Below are 20,902 nucleotides of genomic sequence, written 5' to 3'. Positions count from 1 at the left end.
TTTTATATTTACCTAAAACACTACATCGTTAGTTCAGCCATTTGATATGGGCATAATTAAAGCACTGAAGACAAATTACAGTAATTTACTTATCGAATTCGTATGCATTTGTGAAAATAGAAGCAATTTTTTGGAAGCAATCAAAAGTCTCAATTTACGGAATGTGATGCAACTAATTTCTGAAGCCTGGGCCAATGTAACTTCAAATCAAATTCAAAATTGTTGGAAAAAAATTTTTGAGTGTAGATGGGAGGAAACAATAAATATCAAGTCGAAGATTCATACGGACGTGACAGAAATGGTGAACGAAGTCTTTGTCGAAGAATTGCTTGAAAGCAAAATAAATTTTTATAATGGGCCTAAATCAACAGAAATCATAGATCCACTGACTCTTATTAATAATATGGAGGAAAATATATGCAAACTTTCTCCAGAATTATCAAATGATTTCTACGCCCTAAGGAAAAAAATAATGATTAATTTACGGGATAAAAATCGTTTTGGAAAAAAGATTACGCATTATTTCCAAAAAGTATAACTTATGAACTGTTTCTATCTGTTTCTTGTGAACTATTTTTTACTTAAAGTACTGTTAATTAGGATTATTAGCGAACCTCGGTTTATGATACAACCTCGGTTTATGAGCCATCAAGTGGTTCAAACCGAGGTCCGACTGTATTGCGTTATAAGGACGACAACAACTTATTATCATGCCAAATAATTGTCAATAAATTTTCCTTCTTGTTTAAATTGAACATTTGCGGGAAAACAGTTAATTTTAGTGAGTGTTGAGTCAATTATGGAACAATTCAAAACTAAAAATTTATCTACAAAAACAATCAAAAAGTTAAAGTTCCCGCAACTTGATAAAAACTTGTTGATCGGATATTTTCGATTTAATCAAAATGTATAGCAAAACCTCTAAGACTTGCTATATTATGAAACCGACCCAATTTTTACGAGATATAGAATTCGACGAGCAATTGAGGTTTTGCATTTTTGGTTGTTTAACAAAAATTGAAAAGTATATACGTATAATAAATCATCGCAAATTTCCCCGATTCAAGCGAGGGAGATCCTTCTGAAAGGTTCGATCCTGCCCACATGAACGGCCTGAGACGATGATGTCACAAAAATTAAAATAAACACGTTTAAAATATATTTGAATGCAATTTAATCCCAGAGTTTTTTCTATTTGCTCGTTTTATATTGTAGATTTTAACTATAATTAATATTTGTACTCTCTTCATCCTTTTGACTATACCAGTTCAGTTCAATTTTGACATTTTTATATCGATTTTGACAATGCGGTGTTCAATTTTGACACTCTTTTCATCAAATTTGACAATGGAACATTTAATTTTGATATTTTTTATATCAATTTTGACAAAATTGGCCCTTTTTGCACCCTTCGTTGTCTTTCAATCCTGCGAGCCAGCCCATTTCTAACCCATTTTTCGACCCAGGGTGAGAACCGTTGTGATAGATGAAGAAATAACACTATTATTAGACGAGAACAAGATACTCATTAATGAAGGAATTTGGAAGAGGACTTAATTCAATTTTTATTTTTACTTACAAATAAATAACAATAATCAATGAAAAGATAGAATTATGTTTATGGTGGATATGTAGCTTGGCGGATTGCCAAACTGTTTCCCCGGATAATGGCAATCGAGAGCCGTTGCATTAGCCAGTTCGCCTCCCGAGGATCATGGGTGCGCATTGAGATTTTGGCTCCGAGCTTGCGAAGGAACTTTTCAGTTTTTGGACCGAGAGCACCCGACGTCTCAGCCGCGATCGGCACCACGGAAAACTTCTCCGAGAGGGCAGAATATTTTAAAAGCTTTAAATCTTCAGCCTTCTTAGCTGCAGATTTGGCCTCCAGGGCACAAATTCTACGCTCCTTTTCTGAATTTTCCTTGGACACAAATGTTGCTCATTTCAGCGAAGTCTGGAGAGAACAAGGCCTTGACTTTCCGGAAGATCGAATGTCTCAACGAGCCTGGGATCGAATTAGATGCAAGCAAACTTTCAATCTGCTGCTCGAGTCGTCCAACCAGCACCGCCGCGCTTGCCTTCTGTCGGCAGCATACCCGGCTAGCGGAGCTTGGCTTTGTGCATTCCCGAATGCCCCATCTGGCACTCTCCTTGACGATGAAGCGGTAAGGATGGGAGTCTCTCTGCGACTCGGACTAAGGCAATGTGTCCCGCACACGTGCCGCTGTGGCTGCACTGTTGACCCTTTCGGTCTGCACCCTTTATCGTGCAAGAGGAGTGCCGGACGTTTTCCGAGGCACTCTGCTATGAACGACATCATACGGAGGGCCCTCGACTCGGCGGGATTTCCTTCGGTCCTCGAGCCACCGGGCCTTGACCGCGGCGACGGGAAACGTCCTGACGGGATGACCCTTTTCCCCTTCGAAGGCGGAAAAGGCCTCGTTTGGGACGCAACCTGCTGCGACACCTTTTCTGCTTCTCACTTAACTTCATGTGCCCTGGAGGCCAAATCTGCAGCTAAGAAGGCTGAAGACTTAATTCAATTGTCCATAAAAGTGAATGCATTTTATACCAATTTTTGACTGATCTTGAAAGAAAGTCTACAATGTGTCTCAGAAAGTCTGGAATCTTGCGGGTCTTGAAAATAAAGAAAACACATATGGCCACTATCGCAAGATTTCTTACCTTCAAATACAATATTGAAGATCCTTCAGAATTGAATATAAACATAATCAAGGAGAATCAACAAAAGAATCCAATGAAGATTATTAAATCGAAGATGTTGCATTCCGTACTTTTCAAATGTTGTGAGGATCAGAATGTTGACATCAATATGTCTACGGAATGGCTAGTGAATGGAAACAACAGTCCGAGATCAGAAGCAATGTATTGTATTATTCAGGATCGAAATATATTTTTCAACGATAACGGAGGAATGTGCAATCATTGTAATCAAGCTAAAAATCTGTTGATCACATGGCTACAAGATGTAGCAGAATGCTGAACAGTGATTATACCAGAAGACATAATGAAGTTATAAGATGCATCCATTTGCATCTCTGCCGCCAATATGAAATCAGGAAAACCAAAAGGTTAAAGTCACACACAGTCCAGTCGGTTAGCTCAAATCATAAAATGGAGATAAGAGTGGACACCACCTTGCAGACAGATGTTCATGTAAAAAACAATAGACCAGATATCTTTGTCCTTGATAAAACGAAAAACGAAATCACTCTAATAGAAGTCGGAATTACTTCTCACGCCATGTTAAAGCAAGTGGAAGTAGAAAAACTACATAAATATGATCTTCTTGCTGGAGAATTATCTCAAATCCACGGTGCGAAGGTAACGATAATCCCCATTGTCCTCACATGGGACGGAATAGTTTCTAAATTCTATAAGTCTTATATGGAAAGACTGAAGTTGGATGCTTCCACTAGATCGTATATACAATCGCTGACGATTAAAAAGACATTGGAGCATGCTTTTTGAACATAAACATGGAGTGGAAATTGAAAAACATGAGGAACAAGTTTCGAGGGCCACCAACCACCTCCTAAAATTGGCTAGAGAAACAACAGATCCACCAGATTTGCTGGAAGATGTGTCTCATGTGTCATATGAAGTGTTAAAGGATGAGAATACGCAGATCCAGTGCAACGGTTCAAAAAGGAGGAGAATTATACAGATTAGTTAGTTATTAGTAACTAAAAACGTTAATTTATAATAAATTTATTATCACTAATTTTATGGAATTTCTATCCTAATTATTCATATCGCCCGAATCACACATATATTTATTAAAAAATATATTGTCGTTGCAAAATGAATCTACTGCTTAATTTATTTATTATTACTTCATGTTTAAGTGACTCGGGTTTAATGTACTATCAATATTTAGACACCTTTCAACAAAAAACCGACCACCATAAACTTAAAATAAAGAAAAAATGTAAATATTTATGACTTTAGTTCAAGTTGTGAATGATCTCTCAAAAACATTCAGAAAAAAGAATAAAAATAAGCAGTCTTTTCTAAATTTGATTTTAAAGTGATTTCAGCTCAGTTACATATATAAAAATGACAACCGAAATTAATAGCATTATAAATTATACTGGAAGTTCAAGTTTATTAACAAGCAACAAATTAAAAAGTTAGTAGAATTATAAACCGTTTTCAATAGGAAGAAATAAATATTCAATTAAAAATTCAAGTTTCCCAATAAATATTCATAATTGTAAATTTCCCAATAAATTATTGACTAAAATTTAGCCAAGCGGCCTAAATCAGACGGTATAAACAAACTAAACAAAAGTATATTTTATATTTAATACGCTAGGAAAAAAGGATAAAAAAGTTTTATAGAATTTTTTATATAGGAAATTGTCAAGATTAATGAGCTTATCTCAGAAATTATGACGGTGTCAAGGAATAAATCAAAGTTGGATATTACAGCTTAAATCCGATTAGAATAAGATCCATTTTGGAAAAACCAACTGTTCAACCATTAAACCGAAGTTTGATTATCCAAGATGTAATAATTGTCGACAAAAATATCCATGCCGATAAATTCACAGAAACAATATACGACAAAACCAATTCTTCAAATAATGTCAAAATATTTCTAAATTTTGATAAATCAAATTCTAAAAATAGTTTGCAATAAAAAACACAATTTAGTTCGTATCATAAAATGGAAAAATGACGATATCTTCCCCATCAGAAAAAAACAAACTTTACACTCTGATATCATCTCCATTTCATCGACAATTTTTATCAAAAAAATAAGTATAAGTTTCCCAATCGTCACAAATCATTCCAGTTATCACTTTGAAAATATTTAGTTTTTCAAAATGAATGTGCTTTTTACAACGCGAATGATACAAGTTGGGATACAATTGGCGGAAAGACGATTATTTTCGAAATGGAAAAAAAAATTTTGTGCAGTTTTAACCATCTGTCAAGTTTCGCAGTTATATTTGTATTTGAAAATACCATTAATAATAATATACATAGAACCCGGAAAAGTATAAAATTAACGGAAAGAAAATATCATTAATCTCACAAATTACATTAATTGGACTGATATCCTCCATCATTTCAATTATTATCTCGATTATAATTTTTTTCTAGAATATCAGTAAAATATTCAATATATTTTTAGAATTCTTCTAAAATCAAAATTTCAATTAATTTTATTAAACTTAGAAATTTCAATTTTAATCGTGGACCTTGATTTTATAGTAGGAATGTATTTTATTCACACCAAAACCCAAAATCAATGTACAGTTTTTGGTGTTGTATTACATTATGGATTGTTGTCACAGTTTATGTGGATGTTAACTGAAACTTATTTTCACTTTCTTAAAGTGATTCTCGGAGAATCTGTGCATGCCTTGGAAGGTTTGGTTGAACTTTTTTCAAAATATTTACTTCCGAGAAAGAAATTAATCAGCATTGATCAAGTAACAGTATTTAAAAATAAATTTAATTAGGCTGTTAAATCATTTAAACATGAACTATCTGTAATTGATTTGACGTGTTTATGGTTTGAGGACCGCCTCATATTGTATCTGACCAAATTATGTGACCTTCTCAAGACTAGTATGGAAGACAGTATACCCTCAATCAGGAAAAAATCCATTCAATTTACATTTCGTTTGGCCATTTGTCGCTCATTACAAAATCATGTTTTTATTTTCTTTAATTTTGCAAGAAACCCATCGAGTTGTTGGTTAATAAATTGGGGGATCAGAATAAGGATTTGGCATCGACTGCTCTCTTTTATATTCAATCATTGGTTCGGAGAATGCCTCATTGTAATCAAGTAATTGGAAAGCAGTTAGAAATGGTGCTGTTCCGCCCAAATGTTTCGAGTCGAACTCAGTAAATATTTTATTGAATTTATTAGATTTTATGCTATTTGTTGCTTGTCTCAGTTTATCTTTACGTCTGACGATGCAGGATCTAGTCTGGCAGGGTTGTTGATTGGAATATACCTTTCTTACTTCAAAACTCTCATTCCAAATGACACTGTACATTCAAAGACAATGTCTGTACTCCTTGATGCAATATATCGAGCTATTCCTTATGCAGAGAGTAAGTTTATATTTGTTTATTATTGAGAACATTATTCACTGTTTGATGAAAATATTGACACTCTCTACTTGCTTTCTCACTCTCTTTCTTTCTCTGCTTCTATAAGAGTTCTTCAAATTCTTCATGTCATATCTACAATATCGATTGAGTGAACATTTGTGGTTTTATAATTTAGAGCTGTGACTGATCGCTTTTTTTCTGCGCTTTACACTCGTCTTGCTGATGTGCGTCTATTTGACTGTTCAAAGCCTGCAATGTTTCTTACTTTGCTATATAAGGCGTTGGCTGGTGACAAGGATATGAATAGGATTTTGGTTATTTTATTAATTTTAACAATATTTAGGCATTTATTAAACGTTTGCTTCAAGTTTGTCTTCAACATCACAATCCTGCCTTTGTGGCAGCATCTTTGATCATGATTTCTGAAATAACATCAAAGATACACGTGATTCTTTTCGAAACTACTGGCACTTCAGAGAATGAGGACCGTTTCAATCCCACAGAACGAAATCCACGTTTTTGTGGCGTTGATGCTTCTTTGGGCTTTCTCTGTGTTTGTAGAAATGAGTTGGAACTACTTTCTTCGCACGTTCACCCCACAATTTCATATTTTGCGACAACATTGACCGAAGTATTCCTTTTTTTTATATTTAATAGCGGGAATCTATTTCCTATCAAGGACATCCATTACAAGATTTCAGTTCAATTAGATTTCTTGACCGTTTTGTTTTCAAAAAGCCTCGTCCAATGAGTTTTTTGTCAAATATTTTTGTAGAAGAGGAAGGTCGCGTTATAATGTCACAGAAGAAAATTCGTCATTGTGTAGGCATCCGTGCCTTACCTGTGAACAGTGTTCAGTTTATAAATAGTCATCAATCATCGATTCCTTTGGATGAACGATATTTACACCAGTGAAACAAAAATGATTATTTTTATAGTTTTTTTCGCATGATTGGAGTAGACTCGTCGGGAGGGTGTTCTTATTGTGTTAAAACGGATATTAAAACCGAAGCTGTGGAAGATAGTGATTTTGATATGCTCGTTGGAGAGCAGAAGGTCGAGGCGGATTCTTCCGATTTTTCATTGAGCGACGATTGCAGTGATTCATTAGAAAGTGATTTCCAGGACATGACCAAAACCGCTGAGGAAGTTTGCGATTTTTATTAATGTTTTAGTTTGACGAGATGTTAAACGCAGTGCCCAAAAAGGACAAGATTTTGAAGAAAAAAGATTACCGTAAACGCAAAGTGAAAGGCAGGGTGGGAAAATGATGTAAAAATTTTTTGATTACATTTTCTATACATTTAAATAAACCATATGTTTATTTTTGTTTTAGACAATTACAATGTTTGTGTAATTCTGGATTCGTCAATTTTAATGATGTAGCCATTTTTAGTTTTTGTTGAATTCAAATTTAAAGAATTTATTTACTAAGACAAAATCATTAATATCTGGCAACTGCTGATGAAATTGATTATTTGTGGATTACTTGCTTGGGAATTGCCATTCCATCTTATCCTCTGCTGCAATTAAATATTTATTAAAACTTTTTGATTTAAAACCAAATCCTGTAAAATTAATTTTTGATTAATAGTAATTATAATTTATGAATAATTTTTATTAAAACGTTTTAAAAAATAATAAAAGAAATTTCATAACAAGCAAACGTAGGTATATGCGTGTTTGCATGCTTTAATCGATCCTTGATAATTATTTACTTTAAAACTTGAAATCATCTTATAGTTGTATGATACTCAATCATTTACATTCTCTGAATTCAGGAAGGTCCACCGATGATGTCAATAAAAATGATGAAATCATTCAATATATAAACTTTCAGTCTCGTCGTGCTATTCACAATGCCCTTGAGAGAAAGCGCAGAAAAAATATAAAAATTGTTTTCAAGACTTGAAAGATATCATTCCCTCATCCAGAGAACGAGTAAAATTCTTAATCCGACTCAATCTAAGATTCCACGTGCCAAAATCCTTCAAAAAGCACGTGACTACATTTATTTTTTGAATGGAATGGTACTCAAGTTTGATTGCAAAATAGCAACCTTCAGAGAAAAACTTAAAGCTGAAAATTCTCTAAGTTGATTATTTTACTAAATTTCAGCCGAAATGCTAAAATCAGGAACTGTCGAGATAAATGCGGAACTCAAAGATGCTCGTTTGGAGGGAATCCGGAAAGTTTTTTGTCGTCAAAAAGTAGTTCCTGACCCTTCGTTGATTTGTAATGCCCCTACGTCTAATCCTGTCAATTCCGGGTCTTCTAATTCTTCGTCGAATTTTGTGTACTCTGGCAGTGATACGGAAGATTATTTGGTGGAGCATGACAGCAGTCGTGTTGATGAATTTGTGTTTGTTGACAAGAAACGTGGCCACAACCCGAAACACCAGAAACATCTTTAACATATACGTCATCTAATCCAAATAATGCCAAGTTAATTATTTTTCTGGATTTAAATGCTTTTTTGCTTATTTTCTTTCACGGTTTTGTTTAGATTTTGTGACTGAATCGATAGATTATTTTAGGCATGATTGCCATCAATCAAATTTGATGTTTGTTAAATGGCACGTGACAAACAATGTTTAGTTTAATCAAAGATCAGGTTGGTTATTCGGCTTCTGTTTTAAGATATTTTAGTATAACGGTCGTGTATTTTCTGGCTATCAAAAAAACTCAAAACGCATCAATACGTAAAAATTTAGTTTATCTAAAATTTCAGTTTATTCTCAAAAATCTGATTTATGCCAAAAAGGTGAGTAATCTACAAAAATAATGTCATTAATTCAATATCTATTTTATGTTTTTGTGGTTTCACACGCACAGTGAGCTCTCTCTCGTTAATGAATTTCGTTTATTAATTACGAATAACCGCATTTGTGCTAATTATTTTGCTGTTCTTTTTTTAATTTGATTTAAGATAATAATGGATATAATTGATTTATAATATGATTAATAATTATATTAGTGTCAAGTGGCTTTCCATTATGTTTTATGTGTGCGAAAACAATAAAAAGTGTGAGTTTCTTAATTTGTTCGAATAAAACTATTAAATGTGATAAACAAGAATTTTTTTTAAAACACGCAAATGCAAACAAGCAAGTTATAAATTACCTAATAGTCTCATGAGACGCTCGGCTAGCCTCGCGAATAGCAAAGCCAATAAAAATTTGTAAACAAAATTTTCACATCAACATTTTACTTTTCTGTAATAGATTACATTGTAGGTAACATTCCCATTTGTTTGTCAGTTATAAAGTAATTTTTTAACTTTTTTCTATTTAAGGGGTGTAATTTTTATTTTTTGCCTAAAATCTAAAGTGAAGATCAGATTCGTGATGGTTAACAAAAGATTGCAGTTAAAAAGCTAAGGAATGATTCAAACCGAAAGGAATAAATTAATACAGCAATCAATTTTAAATAGTTTAAGTTTTTATAAAAACAAAATATGAACTAAGTGGTTGTTGTTTCGGATCCTTTTTAAGCAAGACTCATTTATCAGCACCATCACTTTTTCATTATAAGGTGCCTAAAAACGTTTATTGTAATTCAAAATATAATCTTATTAAGTCATGAACACTAGACTCCGTTAAATTTGCAAATTTTAAAAAAATTTCCAATTTTAGTGAAAATTTGAAAATGACAACAGTAAAACTATGTTTTACCATGCCCGGTTGTGATTGACTGAATGATATACAAGAAAACTATCAAAAAATGCAAATATTGCGTTATAAGGACGACAACAACTTATTATCATGCCAAATAATTGTCAATAAATTTTCCTTCTTGTTTAAATTGAACATTTGCGGAAAAACAGCTAATTTTAGTGAGTGTTGAGTCAATTATGGAACAATTCAAAACTAAAAATTTATCTACAAAAACAATCAAAAAGTTAAAGTTCCCGAAACTTGATAAAAACTTGTTGATCGGATATTTTCGATTAATCAAAATGTATAGTAAAACCTCTAAGACTTGCTATATTATGAAACCGACCCAATTTTTACGAGATATAGAATTCGACGAGCAATTGAGGTTTTGCATTTTTGGTTGTTTAACAAAAATTGAAAAGTATGTACATATAATAAATCATCGCAAATTTCCCATTTTTGGTATATAAAAATTTTACGACCAATTAAAAAAAATCAATACATACAAAAATTAAAATTTTTATTTATTTATTTAAAGACCAAACACGGGTAAGCCAGTTAATTATTATTATCCTCGTGATCCCCGATTCAAGCGAGGGAGATCCTTCTGAAAGGTTCGATCCTGCCTACATGAACGGCCTGAGACGATGATGTCACAAAAATTAAAATAAACACGTTTAAAATATATTTGAATGCAATTTAATCCCATAGTTCTTTCTATTTGCTCGTTTTATATTGTAGATTTTAACTAAGAATTAATATTTGTATTTCTCATCCTTTTGACTATACCAGTTCAGTTCAATTTTGACATTTCTATATCGATTTTGACAATGCGGTGTTCAATTTTGACACTCTTTTCATCAAATTGACAATGGAACATTTAATTTTGATATTTTATATCAATTTTGACAAAATGGCCGTTTTTGCATCCTTCGTTGTCTCTCAATCCTGCGAGCCAGCCCATTTCTAACCCATTTTTCGACCCAGGGTGAGAACCGTTGTGATAAATGAAGAAATAACACTATTATTAGACGAAAACAAGATACTCATTAATGAAGAAATTTGGAAGAGGACTTAATTCAATTGTCCATAAAAGTGAATGCATGTTATACCAATTTTTGACTGATCTTGAAAGAAAGTCTACAATGTGTCTCAGAAAGTCTGGAATCTTGCGGGTCTTGAAAATAAAGAAAACACATCTGGCCACTATCGCAAGATTTCTTACCTTCAAATACAATATTGAAGATCCTTCAGAATTGAATATAAACATAATCAAGGAGAATCAACAAAAAATCTAATGAAGATTATTAAATCGAAGATGTTGCATTCCGTGCTTTTCAAATGTTGTGAGGATCAGAATGTCGACATCAATATGTCTACGGAATGGCTAGTGAATGGAAACAACAGTCCGATATCAGAAGCAGTGTATTGTATTATTCAGGATCAAAATATATTTTTCAACGATAACGGAGAAATGTGCAATCATTGTAATCAAGCTAAAAAATCTGTTGATCACATGGCTACAAGATGTAGCAAAATGCTGAACAGTGATTATACCAGAAGACATAATGAAGTTATAAGATGCATCTATTTGCATCTCTGCCGCCAATATGGAATCAAGAAAACCAAAAGGTTAAAGTCACACACAGTCCAGTCGGTTAGCTCAAATCATAAAGTAGAGATAAGAGTGGACACCACCTTGCAGACAGATGTTCATGTAAAAAACAATAGACCAGATATCTTTGTCCTTGATAAAACGAAAAACGAAATCACTCTAATTGAAGTCGGAATTACTTCCCACGCCATGTTAAAGCAAGTGGAAGTAGAAAAACTACATAAATATGATCTTCTTGCTGGAGAATTATCTCAAATCCACGGTGCGAAGGTAACGATAATCCCATTGTCCTCACATGGGACGGGATAGTTTCTAAATTCTATAAGTCTTATATGGAAAGACTGAAGTTGGATGCTTCCACTAGATCGTATATACAATCGCTGACGATTAAAAAGACATTGGAGACCATGCTTGTTGAACATAAACATGGAGTGGAAATTGAAAAACATGAGGAACAAGTTTCGAGGGCCACCAACCACCTCCTAAAATTGGCTAGAGAAACAACAGATCCACCAGATTTGCCGGAAGATGTGTCTCATGTGTCATATGAAGTGTTAAAGGATGAGAATACGCAGATCCAGTGCAACGGTTCAAAAAGGAGGAGAATTATACAGATTAGTTAGTTATTAGTAACTAAAAACGTTAATTTATAATAAATTTATTATCACTAATTTTATGGAATTTCTATCCTAATTATTCATATCGCCCGAATCACACATATATTTATTAAAAAATATATTGTCGTTGCAAAATGAATCTACTGCTTAATTTATTTATTATTACTTCATGTTTAAGTGACTCGGGTTTAATGTACTATCAATATTTAGACACCTTTCAACAAAAAACCGACCACCATAAACTTAAAATAAAGAAAAAATGTAAATATTTATGACTTTAGTTCAAGTTGTGAATGATCTCTCAAAAACATTCAGAAAAAAGAATAAAAATAAACAGTCTGTTTCTAAATTTGATTTTAAAGTGATTTCAGCTCAGTTACATATATAAAAATGACAACCGAAATTAATAGCATTATAAATTATACTGGAAGTTCAAATTTATTAACAAGCAACAAATTAAAAAGTTAGTAGAATTATAAACCGTTTTCATGGAAATAATAAATATTCAATTAAAAATTCAAGTTTCCCAATAAATTTCATAATTGTAAATTTCCCAATAAATTATTGACTAAAATTTAGCCAAGCGGCCTAAATCAGACGGTATAAACAAACTAAACAAAAGTATATTTTATATTTAACACGCCAGGAAAAAAGGATAAAAAAGTTTTATAGAATTTTTTATATAGGAAATTGTCAAGATTAATGAGCTTATTTCAGAAATTATGACGGTGTCAAGGAATAAATCAAAGTTGGATATTACAGCTTAAATCCGATTAGAATAAGATCCATTTTGAAAAACCAACTGTTCAACCATTAAACCGAAGTTTGATTATCCAAGATGTAATAATTGTCGACAAAAATATCCATGCCGATAAATTCACAGAAACAATATACGACAAAACCAATTCTTCAAATAATGTCAAAATATTTCTAAATTTTGATAAATCAAATTCTAAAAATAGTTTGCAATAAAAAACACAATTTAGTTCGTATCATAAAATGGAAAAATGACGATATCTTCCCCATCAGAAAAAAACAAACTTTACACTCTGATATCATCTCCATTTCATCGACAATTTTTATCAAAAATATAAGTATAAGTTTCCCAATCGTCACAAATCATTCCAGTTATCACTTTGAAAATATTTAGTTTTTCAAAATGAGTGTGCTTTTTACAACGCGAATGATACAAGTTGGGATACAATTGGCGGAAAGACGATTATTTTCGAAATGGAAAAAAAAATTTTGTGCAGTTTTAACCATCTGTCAAGTTTCGCAGTTATATTTGTATTTTAAAATACCATTAATAATAATATACATAGAACCCGGAAAAGTATAAAATTGACGGAAACAAAATATCATTAATCTCACAAATTACATTAATTGGACTGATATCCTCCATCATTTCAATTATTATCTCGATTATAATATTTTTCCTAGAATATCAGTAAAATATTCAATATATTTTTAGAATTCTTCTAAAATCAAAATTTCAATTAATTTTATTAAACTTAGAAATTTCAATTTTAATCGTGGACCTTGATTTTATAGTAGGAATGTATTTTGTTCACACCAAAACCCAAAATCAATGTACAGTTTTTGGTGCTGTATTACATTATGGATTGTTGTCACAGTTTATGTGGATGTTAACTGAAACTTATTTTCACTTTCTTAAATTTGTTAAAATTGTGAAACGCGAAACTTCTAATTTGATTCTCAAATCTTTTATCTGCAATTGGGGTTTTATTTAATTTTTATTTCAGGAGTACCTTTATTTATTGTCTTGACGGTTTTTCTAGCAAATCGAAACTCATATAACCCAAATGAGAGGTATTTTTAGCAAAAAGTTTATTTTTAAGTTGTTTTTTGACTGGGTTGGCATTTTACTTGAGTCTTTTTATTCCTTCAGCAGCAATTTTGCTGATAAACATGGTTCTGTTTATTATTTTGTTCTACAAACTTAAAATTGAAGAAAATGCAAGTTCTAAAATGAATTGTTTAAAGAATATTGTTTTGTTTTCTGCATTTTTCTTATCAGGTAGTAAAGATGAAATTCATTATTGACAGGATTGTGTTGGATTTTAGTATTTTTTGTTCGGTTCGATTCTTCTCAAACTCTGGAATACATATTTTGCATTACTGTCTGCCCGCAAGGATTACTTATCTTGTTTTTAAATTTGATTAGTCGACAACTGAAATATCAAAAGCTAGGATGAATTAACAACTAAACTGATTTGTTACTAATAAAATATTTTTTGGTATATAGTAAACACGTAAAAATAAAAATAGACACTCTATAATAGAAATAACCCAAACTAAATAAATATTTCTCTTGGTGGCAGGAAGTTTTTTGCTTGAAATTAAAACTTTTTCTATAAAACATTCGGACATTTCCAGAGTTTATCAAAAATTTTGCGTTTTCGTCTCTTAGGAGAACTTACTACAGTACGACCCCGGTTTGGGGCAGCATTTTTATCATAGTCCCCAAAAAGCGGGGGTGCCCCAAAATGCGAGGGTAAAGATTTTTGCTTTTATTTTCTCCTCAATAGATTTTTATTGCATTTTAGACTATAAATTAAAATATTAATATTAATAAAATTCTAACATAGTCCTTTCTTAATAAAATTTAAAAATTTTAATAAATCCAACAAAAAATACTATTAAAAGTAATCAGTAATTTCTCACCGAATGGTTTTTTTTCAGTTCTCCTGATAGGTTTTTTCTAAATTCGTAGTAGATTTCAAAATTGTGGACATGTACTGAAAAATATTCTTCTAGAGAATTCACGATGTTTATGATTTCTTTAATTGATGATTTTTTAGATTCATATCCATCATAAGTAATTTTGTCCTCATAATATCTGTCGAATCCATTGAAATAACATCTGAAATCACGTCATCTATTAATTCTTCGTCCAACTGTACATTATCCGAAATTTTTGATCTGTTTTCATTTATTTCTGCCAGCAATTAATTATCGTTGTCTCTGACATCATTTTCCATGCCTCCCCGACAACTGTAATGACTTGTCTAAGATTGACATTATTCAAATTCAAATCAGAAAGCTGTTCTTTTTCAAATATAAGACCTGTAATTAATAATTAGTTAAAAAAGATACCTTTGCTCGTTTTAATACCTGTAATAGTACCTGTAATTAATAATTAGTTAAAAAAGATACCTTTGCTCGTTTTATACTTTTTAGCAAGATCTCTTTCTGAAAATTGACCATGTTTTATATCTTTAGCGATTTTAATTTTTGTTTCATAATTAATCTTTGAATTCTTTTTACGAACCATACTAAAGTCAAAATAAACACGTGAAATAATAGTATTAATTAATAATTAATAAATAAACTAACATTTTGTAATTAAATAAATTAAATAAGTGCCCCAAACCGGGGTCATCAAAAATAAATAATAGAATGAAAAATTTACTGTTTTCAAAAAACTGCCCCTAAAAGCGGGGGTGCCCCAAAACCCGAGGGTGCCCCACCCATGGGGTCTGCCCCAAACCGGGGTCGTACTGTAGTGTAATTTAACCCTGTTGGTGTGATTACATCTACTATCTGTAGAGAAAATAACCTAAATGGAATAAATAAAATAATTAATTGTGAATTAAAACCAAAATAATTAAGACCAGAATTAGAAGATTTTAAATTAATGACTCTCAGGCATGCCTAAATGATCAGTAGACTCACGAGGACCATCTCCAGGCTAAAATAAAGAATGGTATTTTCACCCTCGTGCTGATTACATATTTAATATGTACATCACTTGAGACTACATCCACAAAGCCATTGATTGAATTTGAAACTTGCAATGGTAGTCCAACAACCGGCAATCCACCTGGAACTCCGGCCACTTTTGAAAGATATCCATAAACCGAATCGACATCCTCTTCCATTGTAAAAACAAATGCATTTGATCCTGCATCGAATGTATATGCAGCCACCGTCCGGCCCATCAAATCATTCATTCGATGTATATATGACAATAAAGAAAAAGCAGAGTCAGATATATACCGAATTGGGGGATAAGAGTCCATCATTGTTGCATGCATTTCGTTACTATCCTGAAATATCACTTTATATCAACAACTTTCATCATTAGATACCCAAAACTGGAAAAGTCCCTCAGTTTTATGGCTTCTTTAATTTCTTCCAAACGTTCAAAAGCAGTGCTGGTGACTCGGTAAGACAAAAGACGACTCGTTTTTACTGTCGTTTGCATACCTCCAGTTGAACTCACAGACTTTTGAGAATCACTGGCCACGAAAACAAGAACACGAAGTCCTGGCCAGTTGTAAGGAAAGGGGACCGCCGTAGAGTCCTCCCCATCGTCTCGAACACCCATTTCCCACTCGACAAATCCTCCGTACATACTTCGACATGCACTTCCAGACCCAATACTTAAAATTCATCATTTATTAAATAACCGAGCAAAAATTGGCGATATTTCTATTTGGTAGAGTTTTGCAACTGCACATGCTAGTAGTTGAGATTTGGGGTACTAACCAAGACATGCGTACCCCGAGGCGGAGGAGGCAAGTCCAGCAGCAGTGGGAAAATTGTTTTCTGAAACAATGCAGAGTTTGGCATTATTTGACTGATCTTTTCTCGCTCGCTGAACTTAAAGAAATTTCTACTGACAAGTCTGACTAGTTTCTATGACTCTTCTGGCCCGTTCTGGTAGTTCTGTTTGTCTATTTATATTAAAAATTGAATTAAACCTTCCATTCAGAAACAAGATGTTGTCGGGTAATTCTGGCTTTATGTAAACTGTAGTTTTCGTGCATAACTAGTGTCGCTAAAATAGACTGTGAACCTGATCCACGTCGAGGGTGACGCTTAGAGAAGAATTTATTGGCAAAATTAGTTCGCTGTCTCGTTTCCCCCCTGAATTTAAATTTGTATCAGTTTTTACAGTATTTTATTACAGCAATATTAATAGGCGCTACACACGTTATAGGACACATTAAATTTGATTTTTAATTATTTCAAAAATTTGAAATATACTAAAAACATATAAAAATATTAATTATAATGAAACAATTAATATGATCAAAATAAAAAATATTAATGTTTTTGGAGAAAAAATAACAATTGTTTATCAAAACCACAAAATGTGAAAATTAGAATATTTTTTATCAATAAAATACAATTTAAATTAAATCAAAAAAATTAGATCATTGTGGTGCCAACTCATCCCCTTTACTAACAAAAAATAAAATAACAATTACTCTAAGAATGAAGGATCAACTCCCTGAGTAACCATCATATGTTTCACTGCCGCAAATGGAATTCCCTACGACATTATCATAGTCACTAACCAATCGTAAACGCTTAAAAAATGGGGAAAATCTTGGATCGTCTTTAACTAAAATTCCTTCAACAATGGGAGTCTCTTCCTCTGTTACCTTTAAGATATTTCAATTCTCAACTTTACCTTTTCGGTATCCGCTGGCTGTGGAACTTGGGTTACCGTTATTTTGGGTTCTTCCGGGCAGGGAATAGATTGAATCCTGGATTCCAGAATAGAAAGGGATCTATCTATCTTTCCAAGACGGGAATCAAATTTTAGTAAGTCATTAGAGATCTTTTTCATTAGATTGTTGCAATAAGACGTGCTAGATATTAAAAAATTGTTAATTTGGATTGATATTTTGTCGATTTCATTAAAGCACATAGATTGTCTTAATTTGAAATATTCTATTATTTTGGAATTAATTAACTAGGGAATTTAATAAAAAAACAAAATAATTAATTATAAAATTAAATTTGCATCATGTAAAATCTTTAGTTTGAGACATGCTTTTTTGAGTTGATACCTTTCCCACATTTTATAAACAAATATACTTGTTATCAAGAACTTAAAGAATAAAAAGAATTCTTCATTAAAATAAAAGAGTAAATCGGGTTTCTGAAAGGACACTTGAGTAGTACGATAATGAGGTCGAAAGGATTAAATTAGAATGGAATACACGTTTTTCGCATGAATTCAGATACCTATACAGAAACTTGGGAAGCTGATTGGAACTTTCTAACAACAAAGACCACTGTTCCTGATTGTCTTGCTGGATTTTTCTTCCTACCGTTCAAGGTTTGGCAAATGACACATTCTACAACTAAGCGTTGGAAAACAATTTGGTGGGCCTTTGGTTTGTTTTTTCCCATATTTGGTAAAATTAAAAATTCTTTACTTGTGTAGTCACAAACAGTATTGCGGAATTACTTAATATTATTAATAAAATTTTTTTAAATCATATCAATGAGAAACCAGAGCGAATAACGGGAAGGCCGTGAAAGCGCTTGTGTGAAAAATACTGACCGTGACACAATAAAAAAAATAATTGGCTTATGATTTTTAGTTAGTGCAAAAAAATAATATCAAATACTGGGGTCATTGGAGATTCACATAGAGAGAGTCCTAACATTAATAATTACTAAAAGCAAAAGAATAAGTCCTTTCCTGGTAAATGCCAGGCATTTTATGTCATATAAACAACTCTATTATTTGAGGTCATTATGTATAAGTAGGCTTACCATCCGTCCCGGATAATAGAGCCTTGTCCCGGATTTATGCGCTTCATAAAATTATTTTTGATGTTTCCGACTGTACTTCAAAATTAATATCTATTTTATTAGAGCCAATGTTCACTTCAGCTAGAACGAAAACTGAAGCTTTAATATGTAATGCAATTTTTCTATTGGCCCAAGAAGAATTGGAAACTGAATTAATGACGGTCCGTTTTGTATCTATTACGATTGACACGTCAAATAGAAAAGAATTGTTGTCAGATATTTTTTACCAGAGGTATGAATGAAGGTTAAACTTCTTTATTTTTGTTCATTTACCTGTGAAACCTCAGAAGTTATAGTTGACTGCATACATTCTAAATTGGAAAAACATAATCTATCCAATAAAGTTGTAGGTTTTTGTAGTGACAAATTTTGACGTTTTAACAGAAAAAAACCAACAAATGTTTATTATCGATTGAAAAAAACTTGAGAGAGATATTATTGGTATTTGATGTGGTGCTCATGTAGCACACAACTGCATTCAACATGCACCTGATTTACTTCCAATTTATTTAGAATGTCTTGTCGTTAGAATTTACAAATGTTTTTATATTTACATGGTGCGTGTAACAGAACTAAAGGAATGTTGTAGCTCTGTAGAAATAGAATACAAGAAAATTCTTCACAACGGAAATACAAGATTTTTGTCTTTGTTAATAGCAGGTGAAAGAATTCTCCAGTTATATGAAGGCCTACAATCATATTTTTTATTTCATAATTTTTTGAAAAAATCAAAAATAATTAAAAATTTCTAGATAAAGTTTATTCAGTTCAAAAACATAATCGAATTTCTTAGTTAATTTCAGCTAAAAATATTTTCTTGTTTTTCTGTGAAAATTTTTTTGTCCCGGAAAGTCCCGAATTTTGATTATTGAAATCAATAAATTTCCCGGATTCTTGTGGATTTGTTAAAATTTTTGAATACGATTATTTTTTCAATGTTTTGGATAGTTTTTGTAGCTATCATCTGATTTAACATTCCCGGGGATTTCATTGAAAGGTGTTGATATTCATTTTTTTCTGTTATTTTAACGGATTCGCATTAACAGTTTAGATTTTCTAATGTATTTATCCGCCACGGATATAACTTTTTAACAGTTTAAAACTACGTTGAAGAGACACTTCTATAAGATCTTCTGAATGTTCATGTGTAATCGAGTGATGATTTAATCATTCAATTGTCGATTTTTGTTAAGTCTCTTGGCAGAAACTTTAGTGTTCCTGGTTGTTTAACGTGAAGGTATTAGAATCGACTATTGCAGAAAAAAATCAAACTTCATTGGACCATGCCAGAATAATTCCTGATACCTTTTTAATGTGATCTAACAAACCTCTTTCGTAATCCGAACTTTAAATTCCAGTCATTAACGATGAGAAATTAATTTTTTGGGAGGTTATAATCTTGAAAGTTTTTAGAATAATTTAATCTTCCGAAATACAGCCACTATTGGGATCTTAAGGACCTCATCATGTTAAAAAAAAAATTTTCTGCATTTTGGTTAAAATGAACAACTACGATGTCCTCGACTTACATGATGAGGTCCTTAAAACCTTCCCCCCAAAAAAAAATTAAAAAAAAATTTTCTGCATTTTGGTTAAAATGAACAACTACGATGTCCTCGACTTACATGAGTATACAAAAGAAGTGTCTTGATTTATTTTTTGTATCCACCGAATAACGTTAAATTTTCAAAAAAGCGATTTCCAAATGTAAAATCTAGCGAACAGTAAACTCTGTCTGTAGTGTCTGAATTCAAAAAAGAAAGAAATCAATTTTTGATTATTCAAGTCCTTTACTGACATTAGTCTTTCAAAAACAGCGAACCGAATATATTCCTAAAAGCACAGACATATTGATGCCGAATTAATGGCTTTGGGGATAAATAAAAATTTTTTGAAATTATCTAAATGTGTATTAGACATATGTGAGAAAATTTTGATCTTAAAAAATGTTATTAAGAAATAAAAAATGATATACACATAAACCCCTCTATAATGCAATTCCCTTATAATGCCACCCCGCTTATTTTCACGTCATTTTTTGGTTATTCTTTGAATTTCTCTTTATAATACCAAACCCCGCCACTCAGATATTCCCACGCCGAATTATATGCCTTATTCGATACAACGCCATTAAAATTTTTTAATTATTATTTTCAAGTCATATGAATTACACTAATTTATTGTCACAGTCCAGACGTGAGCCACGCCGGACATAAAATACAATAATAAATAATATTAACTAAAAAATTGTGATTTTTTAATGATTTTATTATATAGAAAATATTAATATATCCAAAATGTTATAAATTTTTGAAAAGTGACTTACGTCCGGCGTG

General features: G+C 31.9%; 2 protein-coding genes across 2 annotated transcripts; both read left to right on the top strand.

Annotated features, from left to right (window-relative positions):
• The first annotated feature begins 3,135 nt into the window (after positions 1–3,135).
• On the top strand, positions 3,136–8,513 carry LOC115228190. Its single transcript, XM_029798832.1, has 3 exons — positions 3,136–3,345; positions 5,940–6,099; positions 8,218–8,513. Exons 1-3 carry the CDS (start codon positions 3,136–3,138, stop codon positions 8,511–8,513), a joined length of 666 nt encoding a protein of 221 aa, XP_029654692.1.
• A 2,614-nt stretch (positions 8,514–11,127) lies between these two features.
• Positions 11,128–11,640, top strand: LOC115228189 (the record flags this gene model as incomplete). The annotated part of the gene is made up of 1 exon (XM_029798831.1): positions 11,128–11,640. A coding segment is annotated over exon 1 (513 nt), but the record flags the coding sequence as incomplete, so codon positions are not given.
• Between the last annotated feature and the right edge of the window lie 9,262 nt (positions 11,641–20,902).

Source organism: Octopus sinensis, unplaced genomic scaffold, assembly GCF_006345805.1.
Source record: "Octopus sinensis unplaced genomic scaffold, ASM634580v1 Contig09797, whole genome shotgun sequence".
In the NCBI taxonomy this organism is placed as follows: Eukaryota; Metazoa; Mollusca; class Cephalopoda; order Octopoda; family Octopodidae; genus Octopus; species Octopus sinensis.
This window is presented reverse-complemented; position numbering and strand designations above follow the sequence as displayed.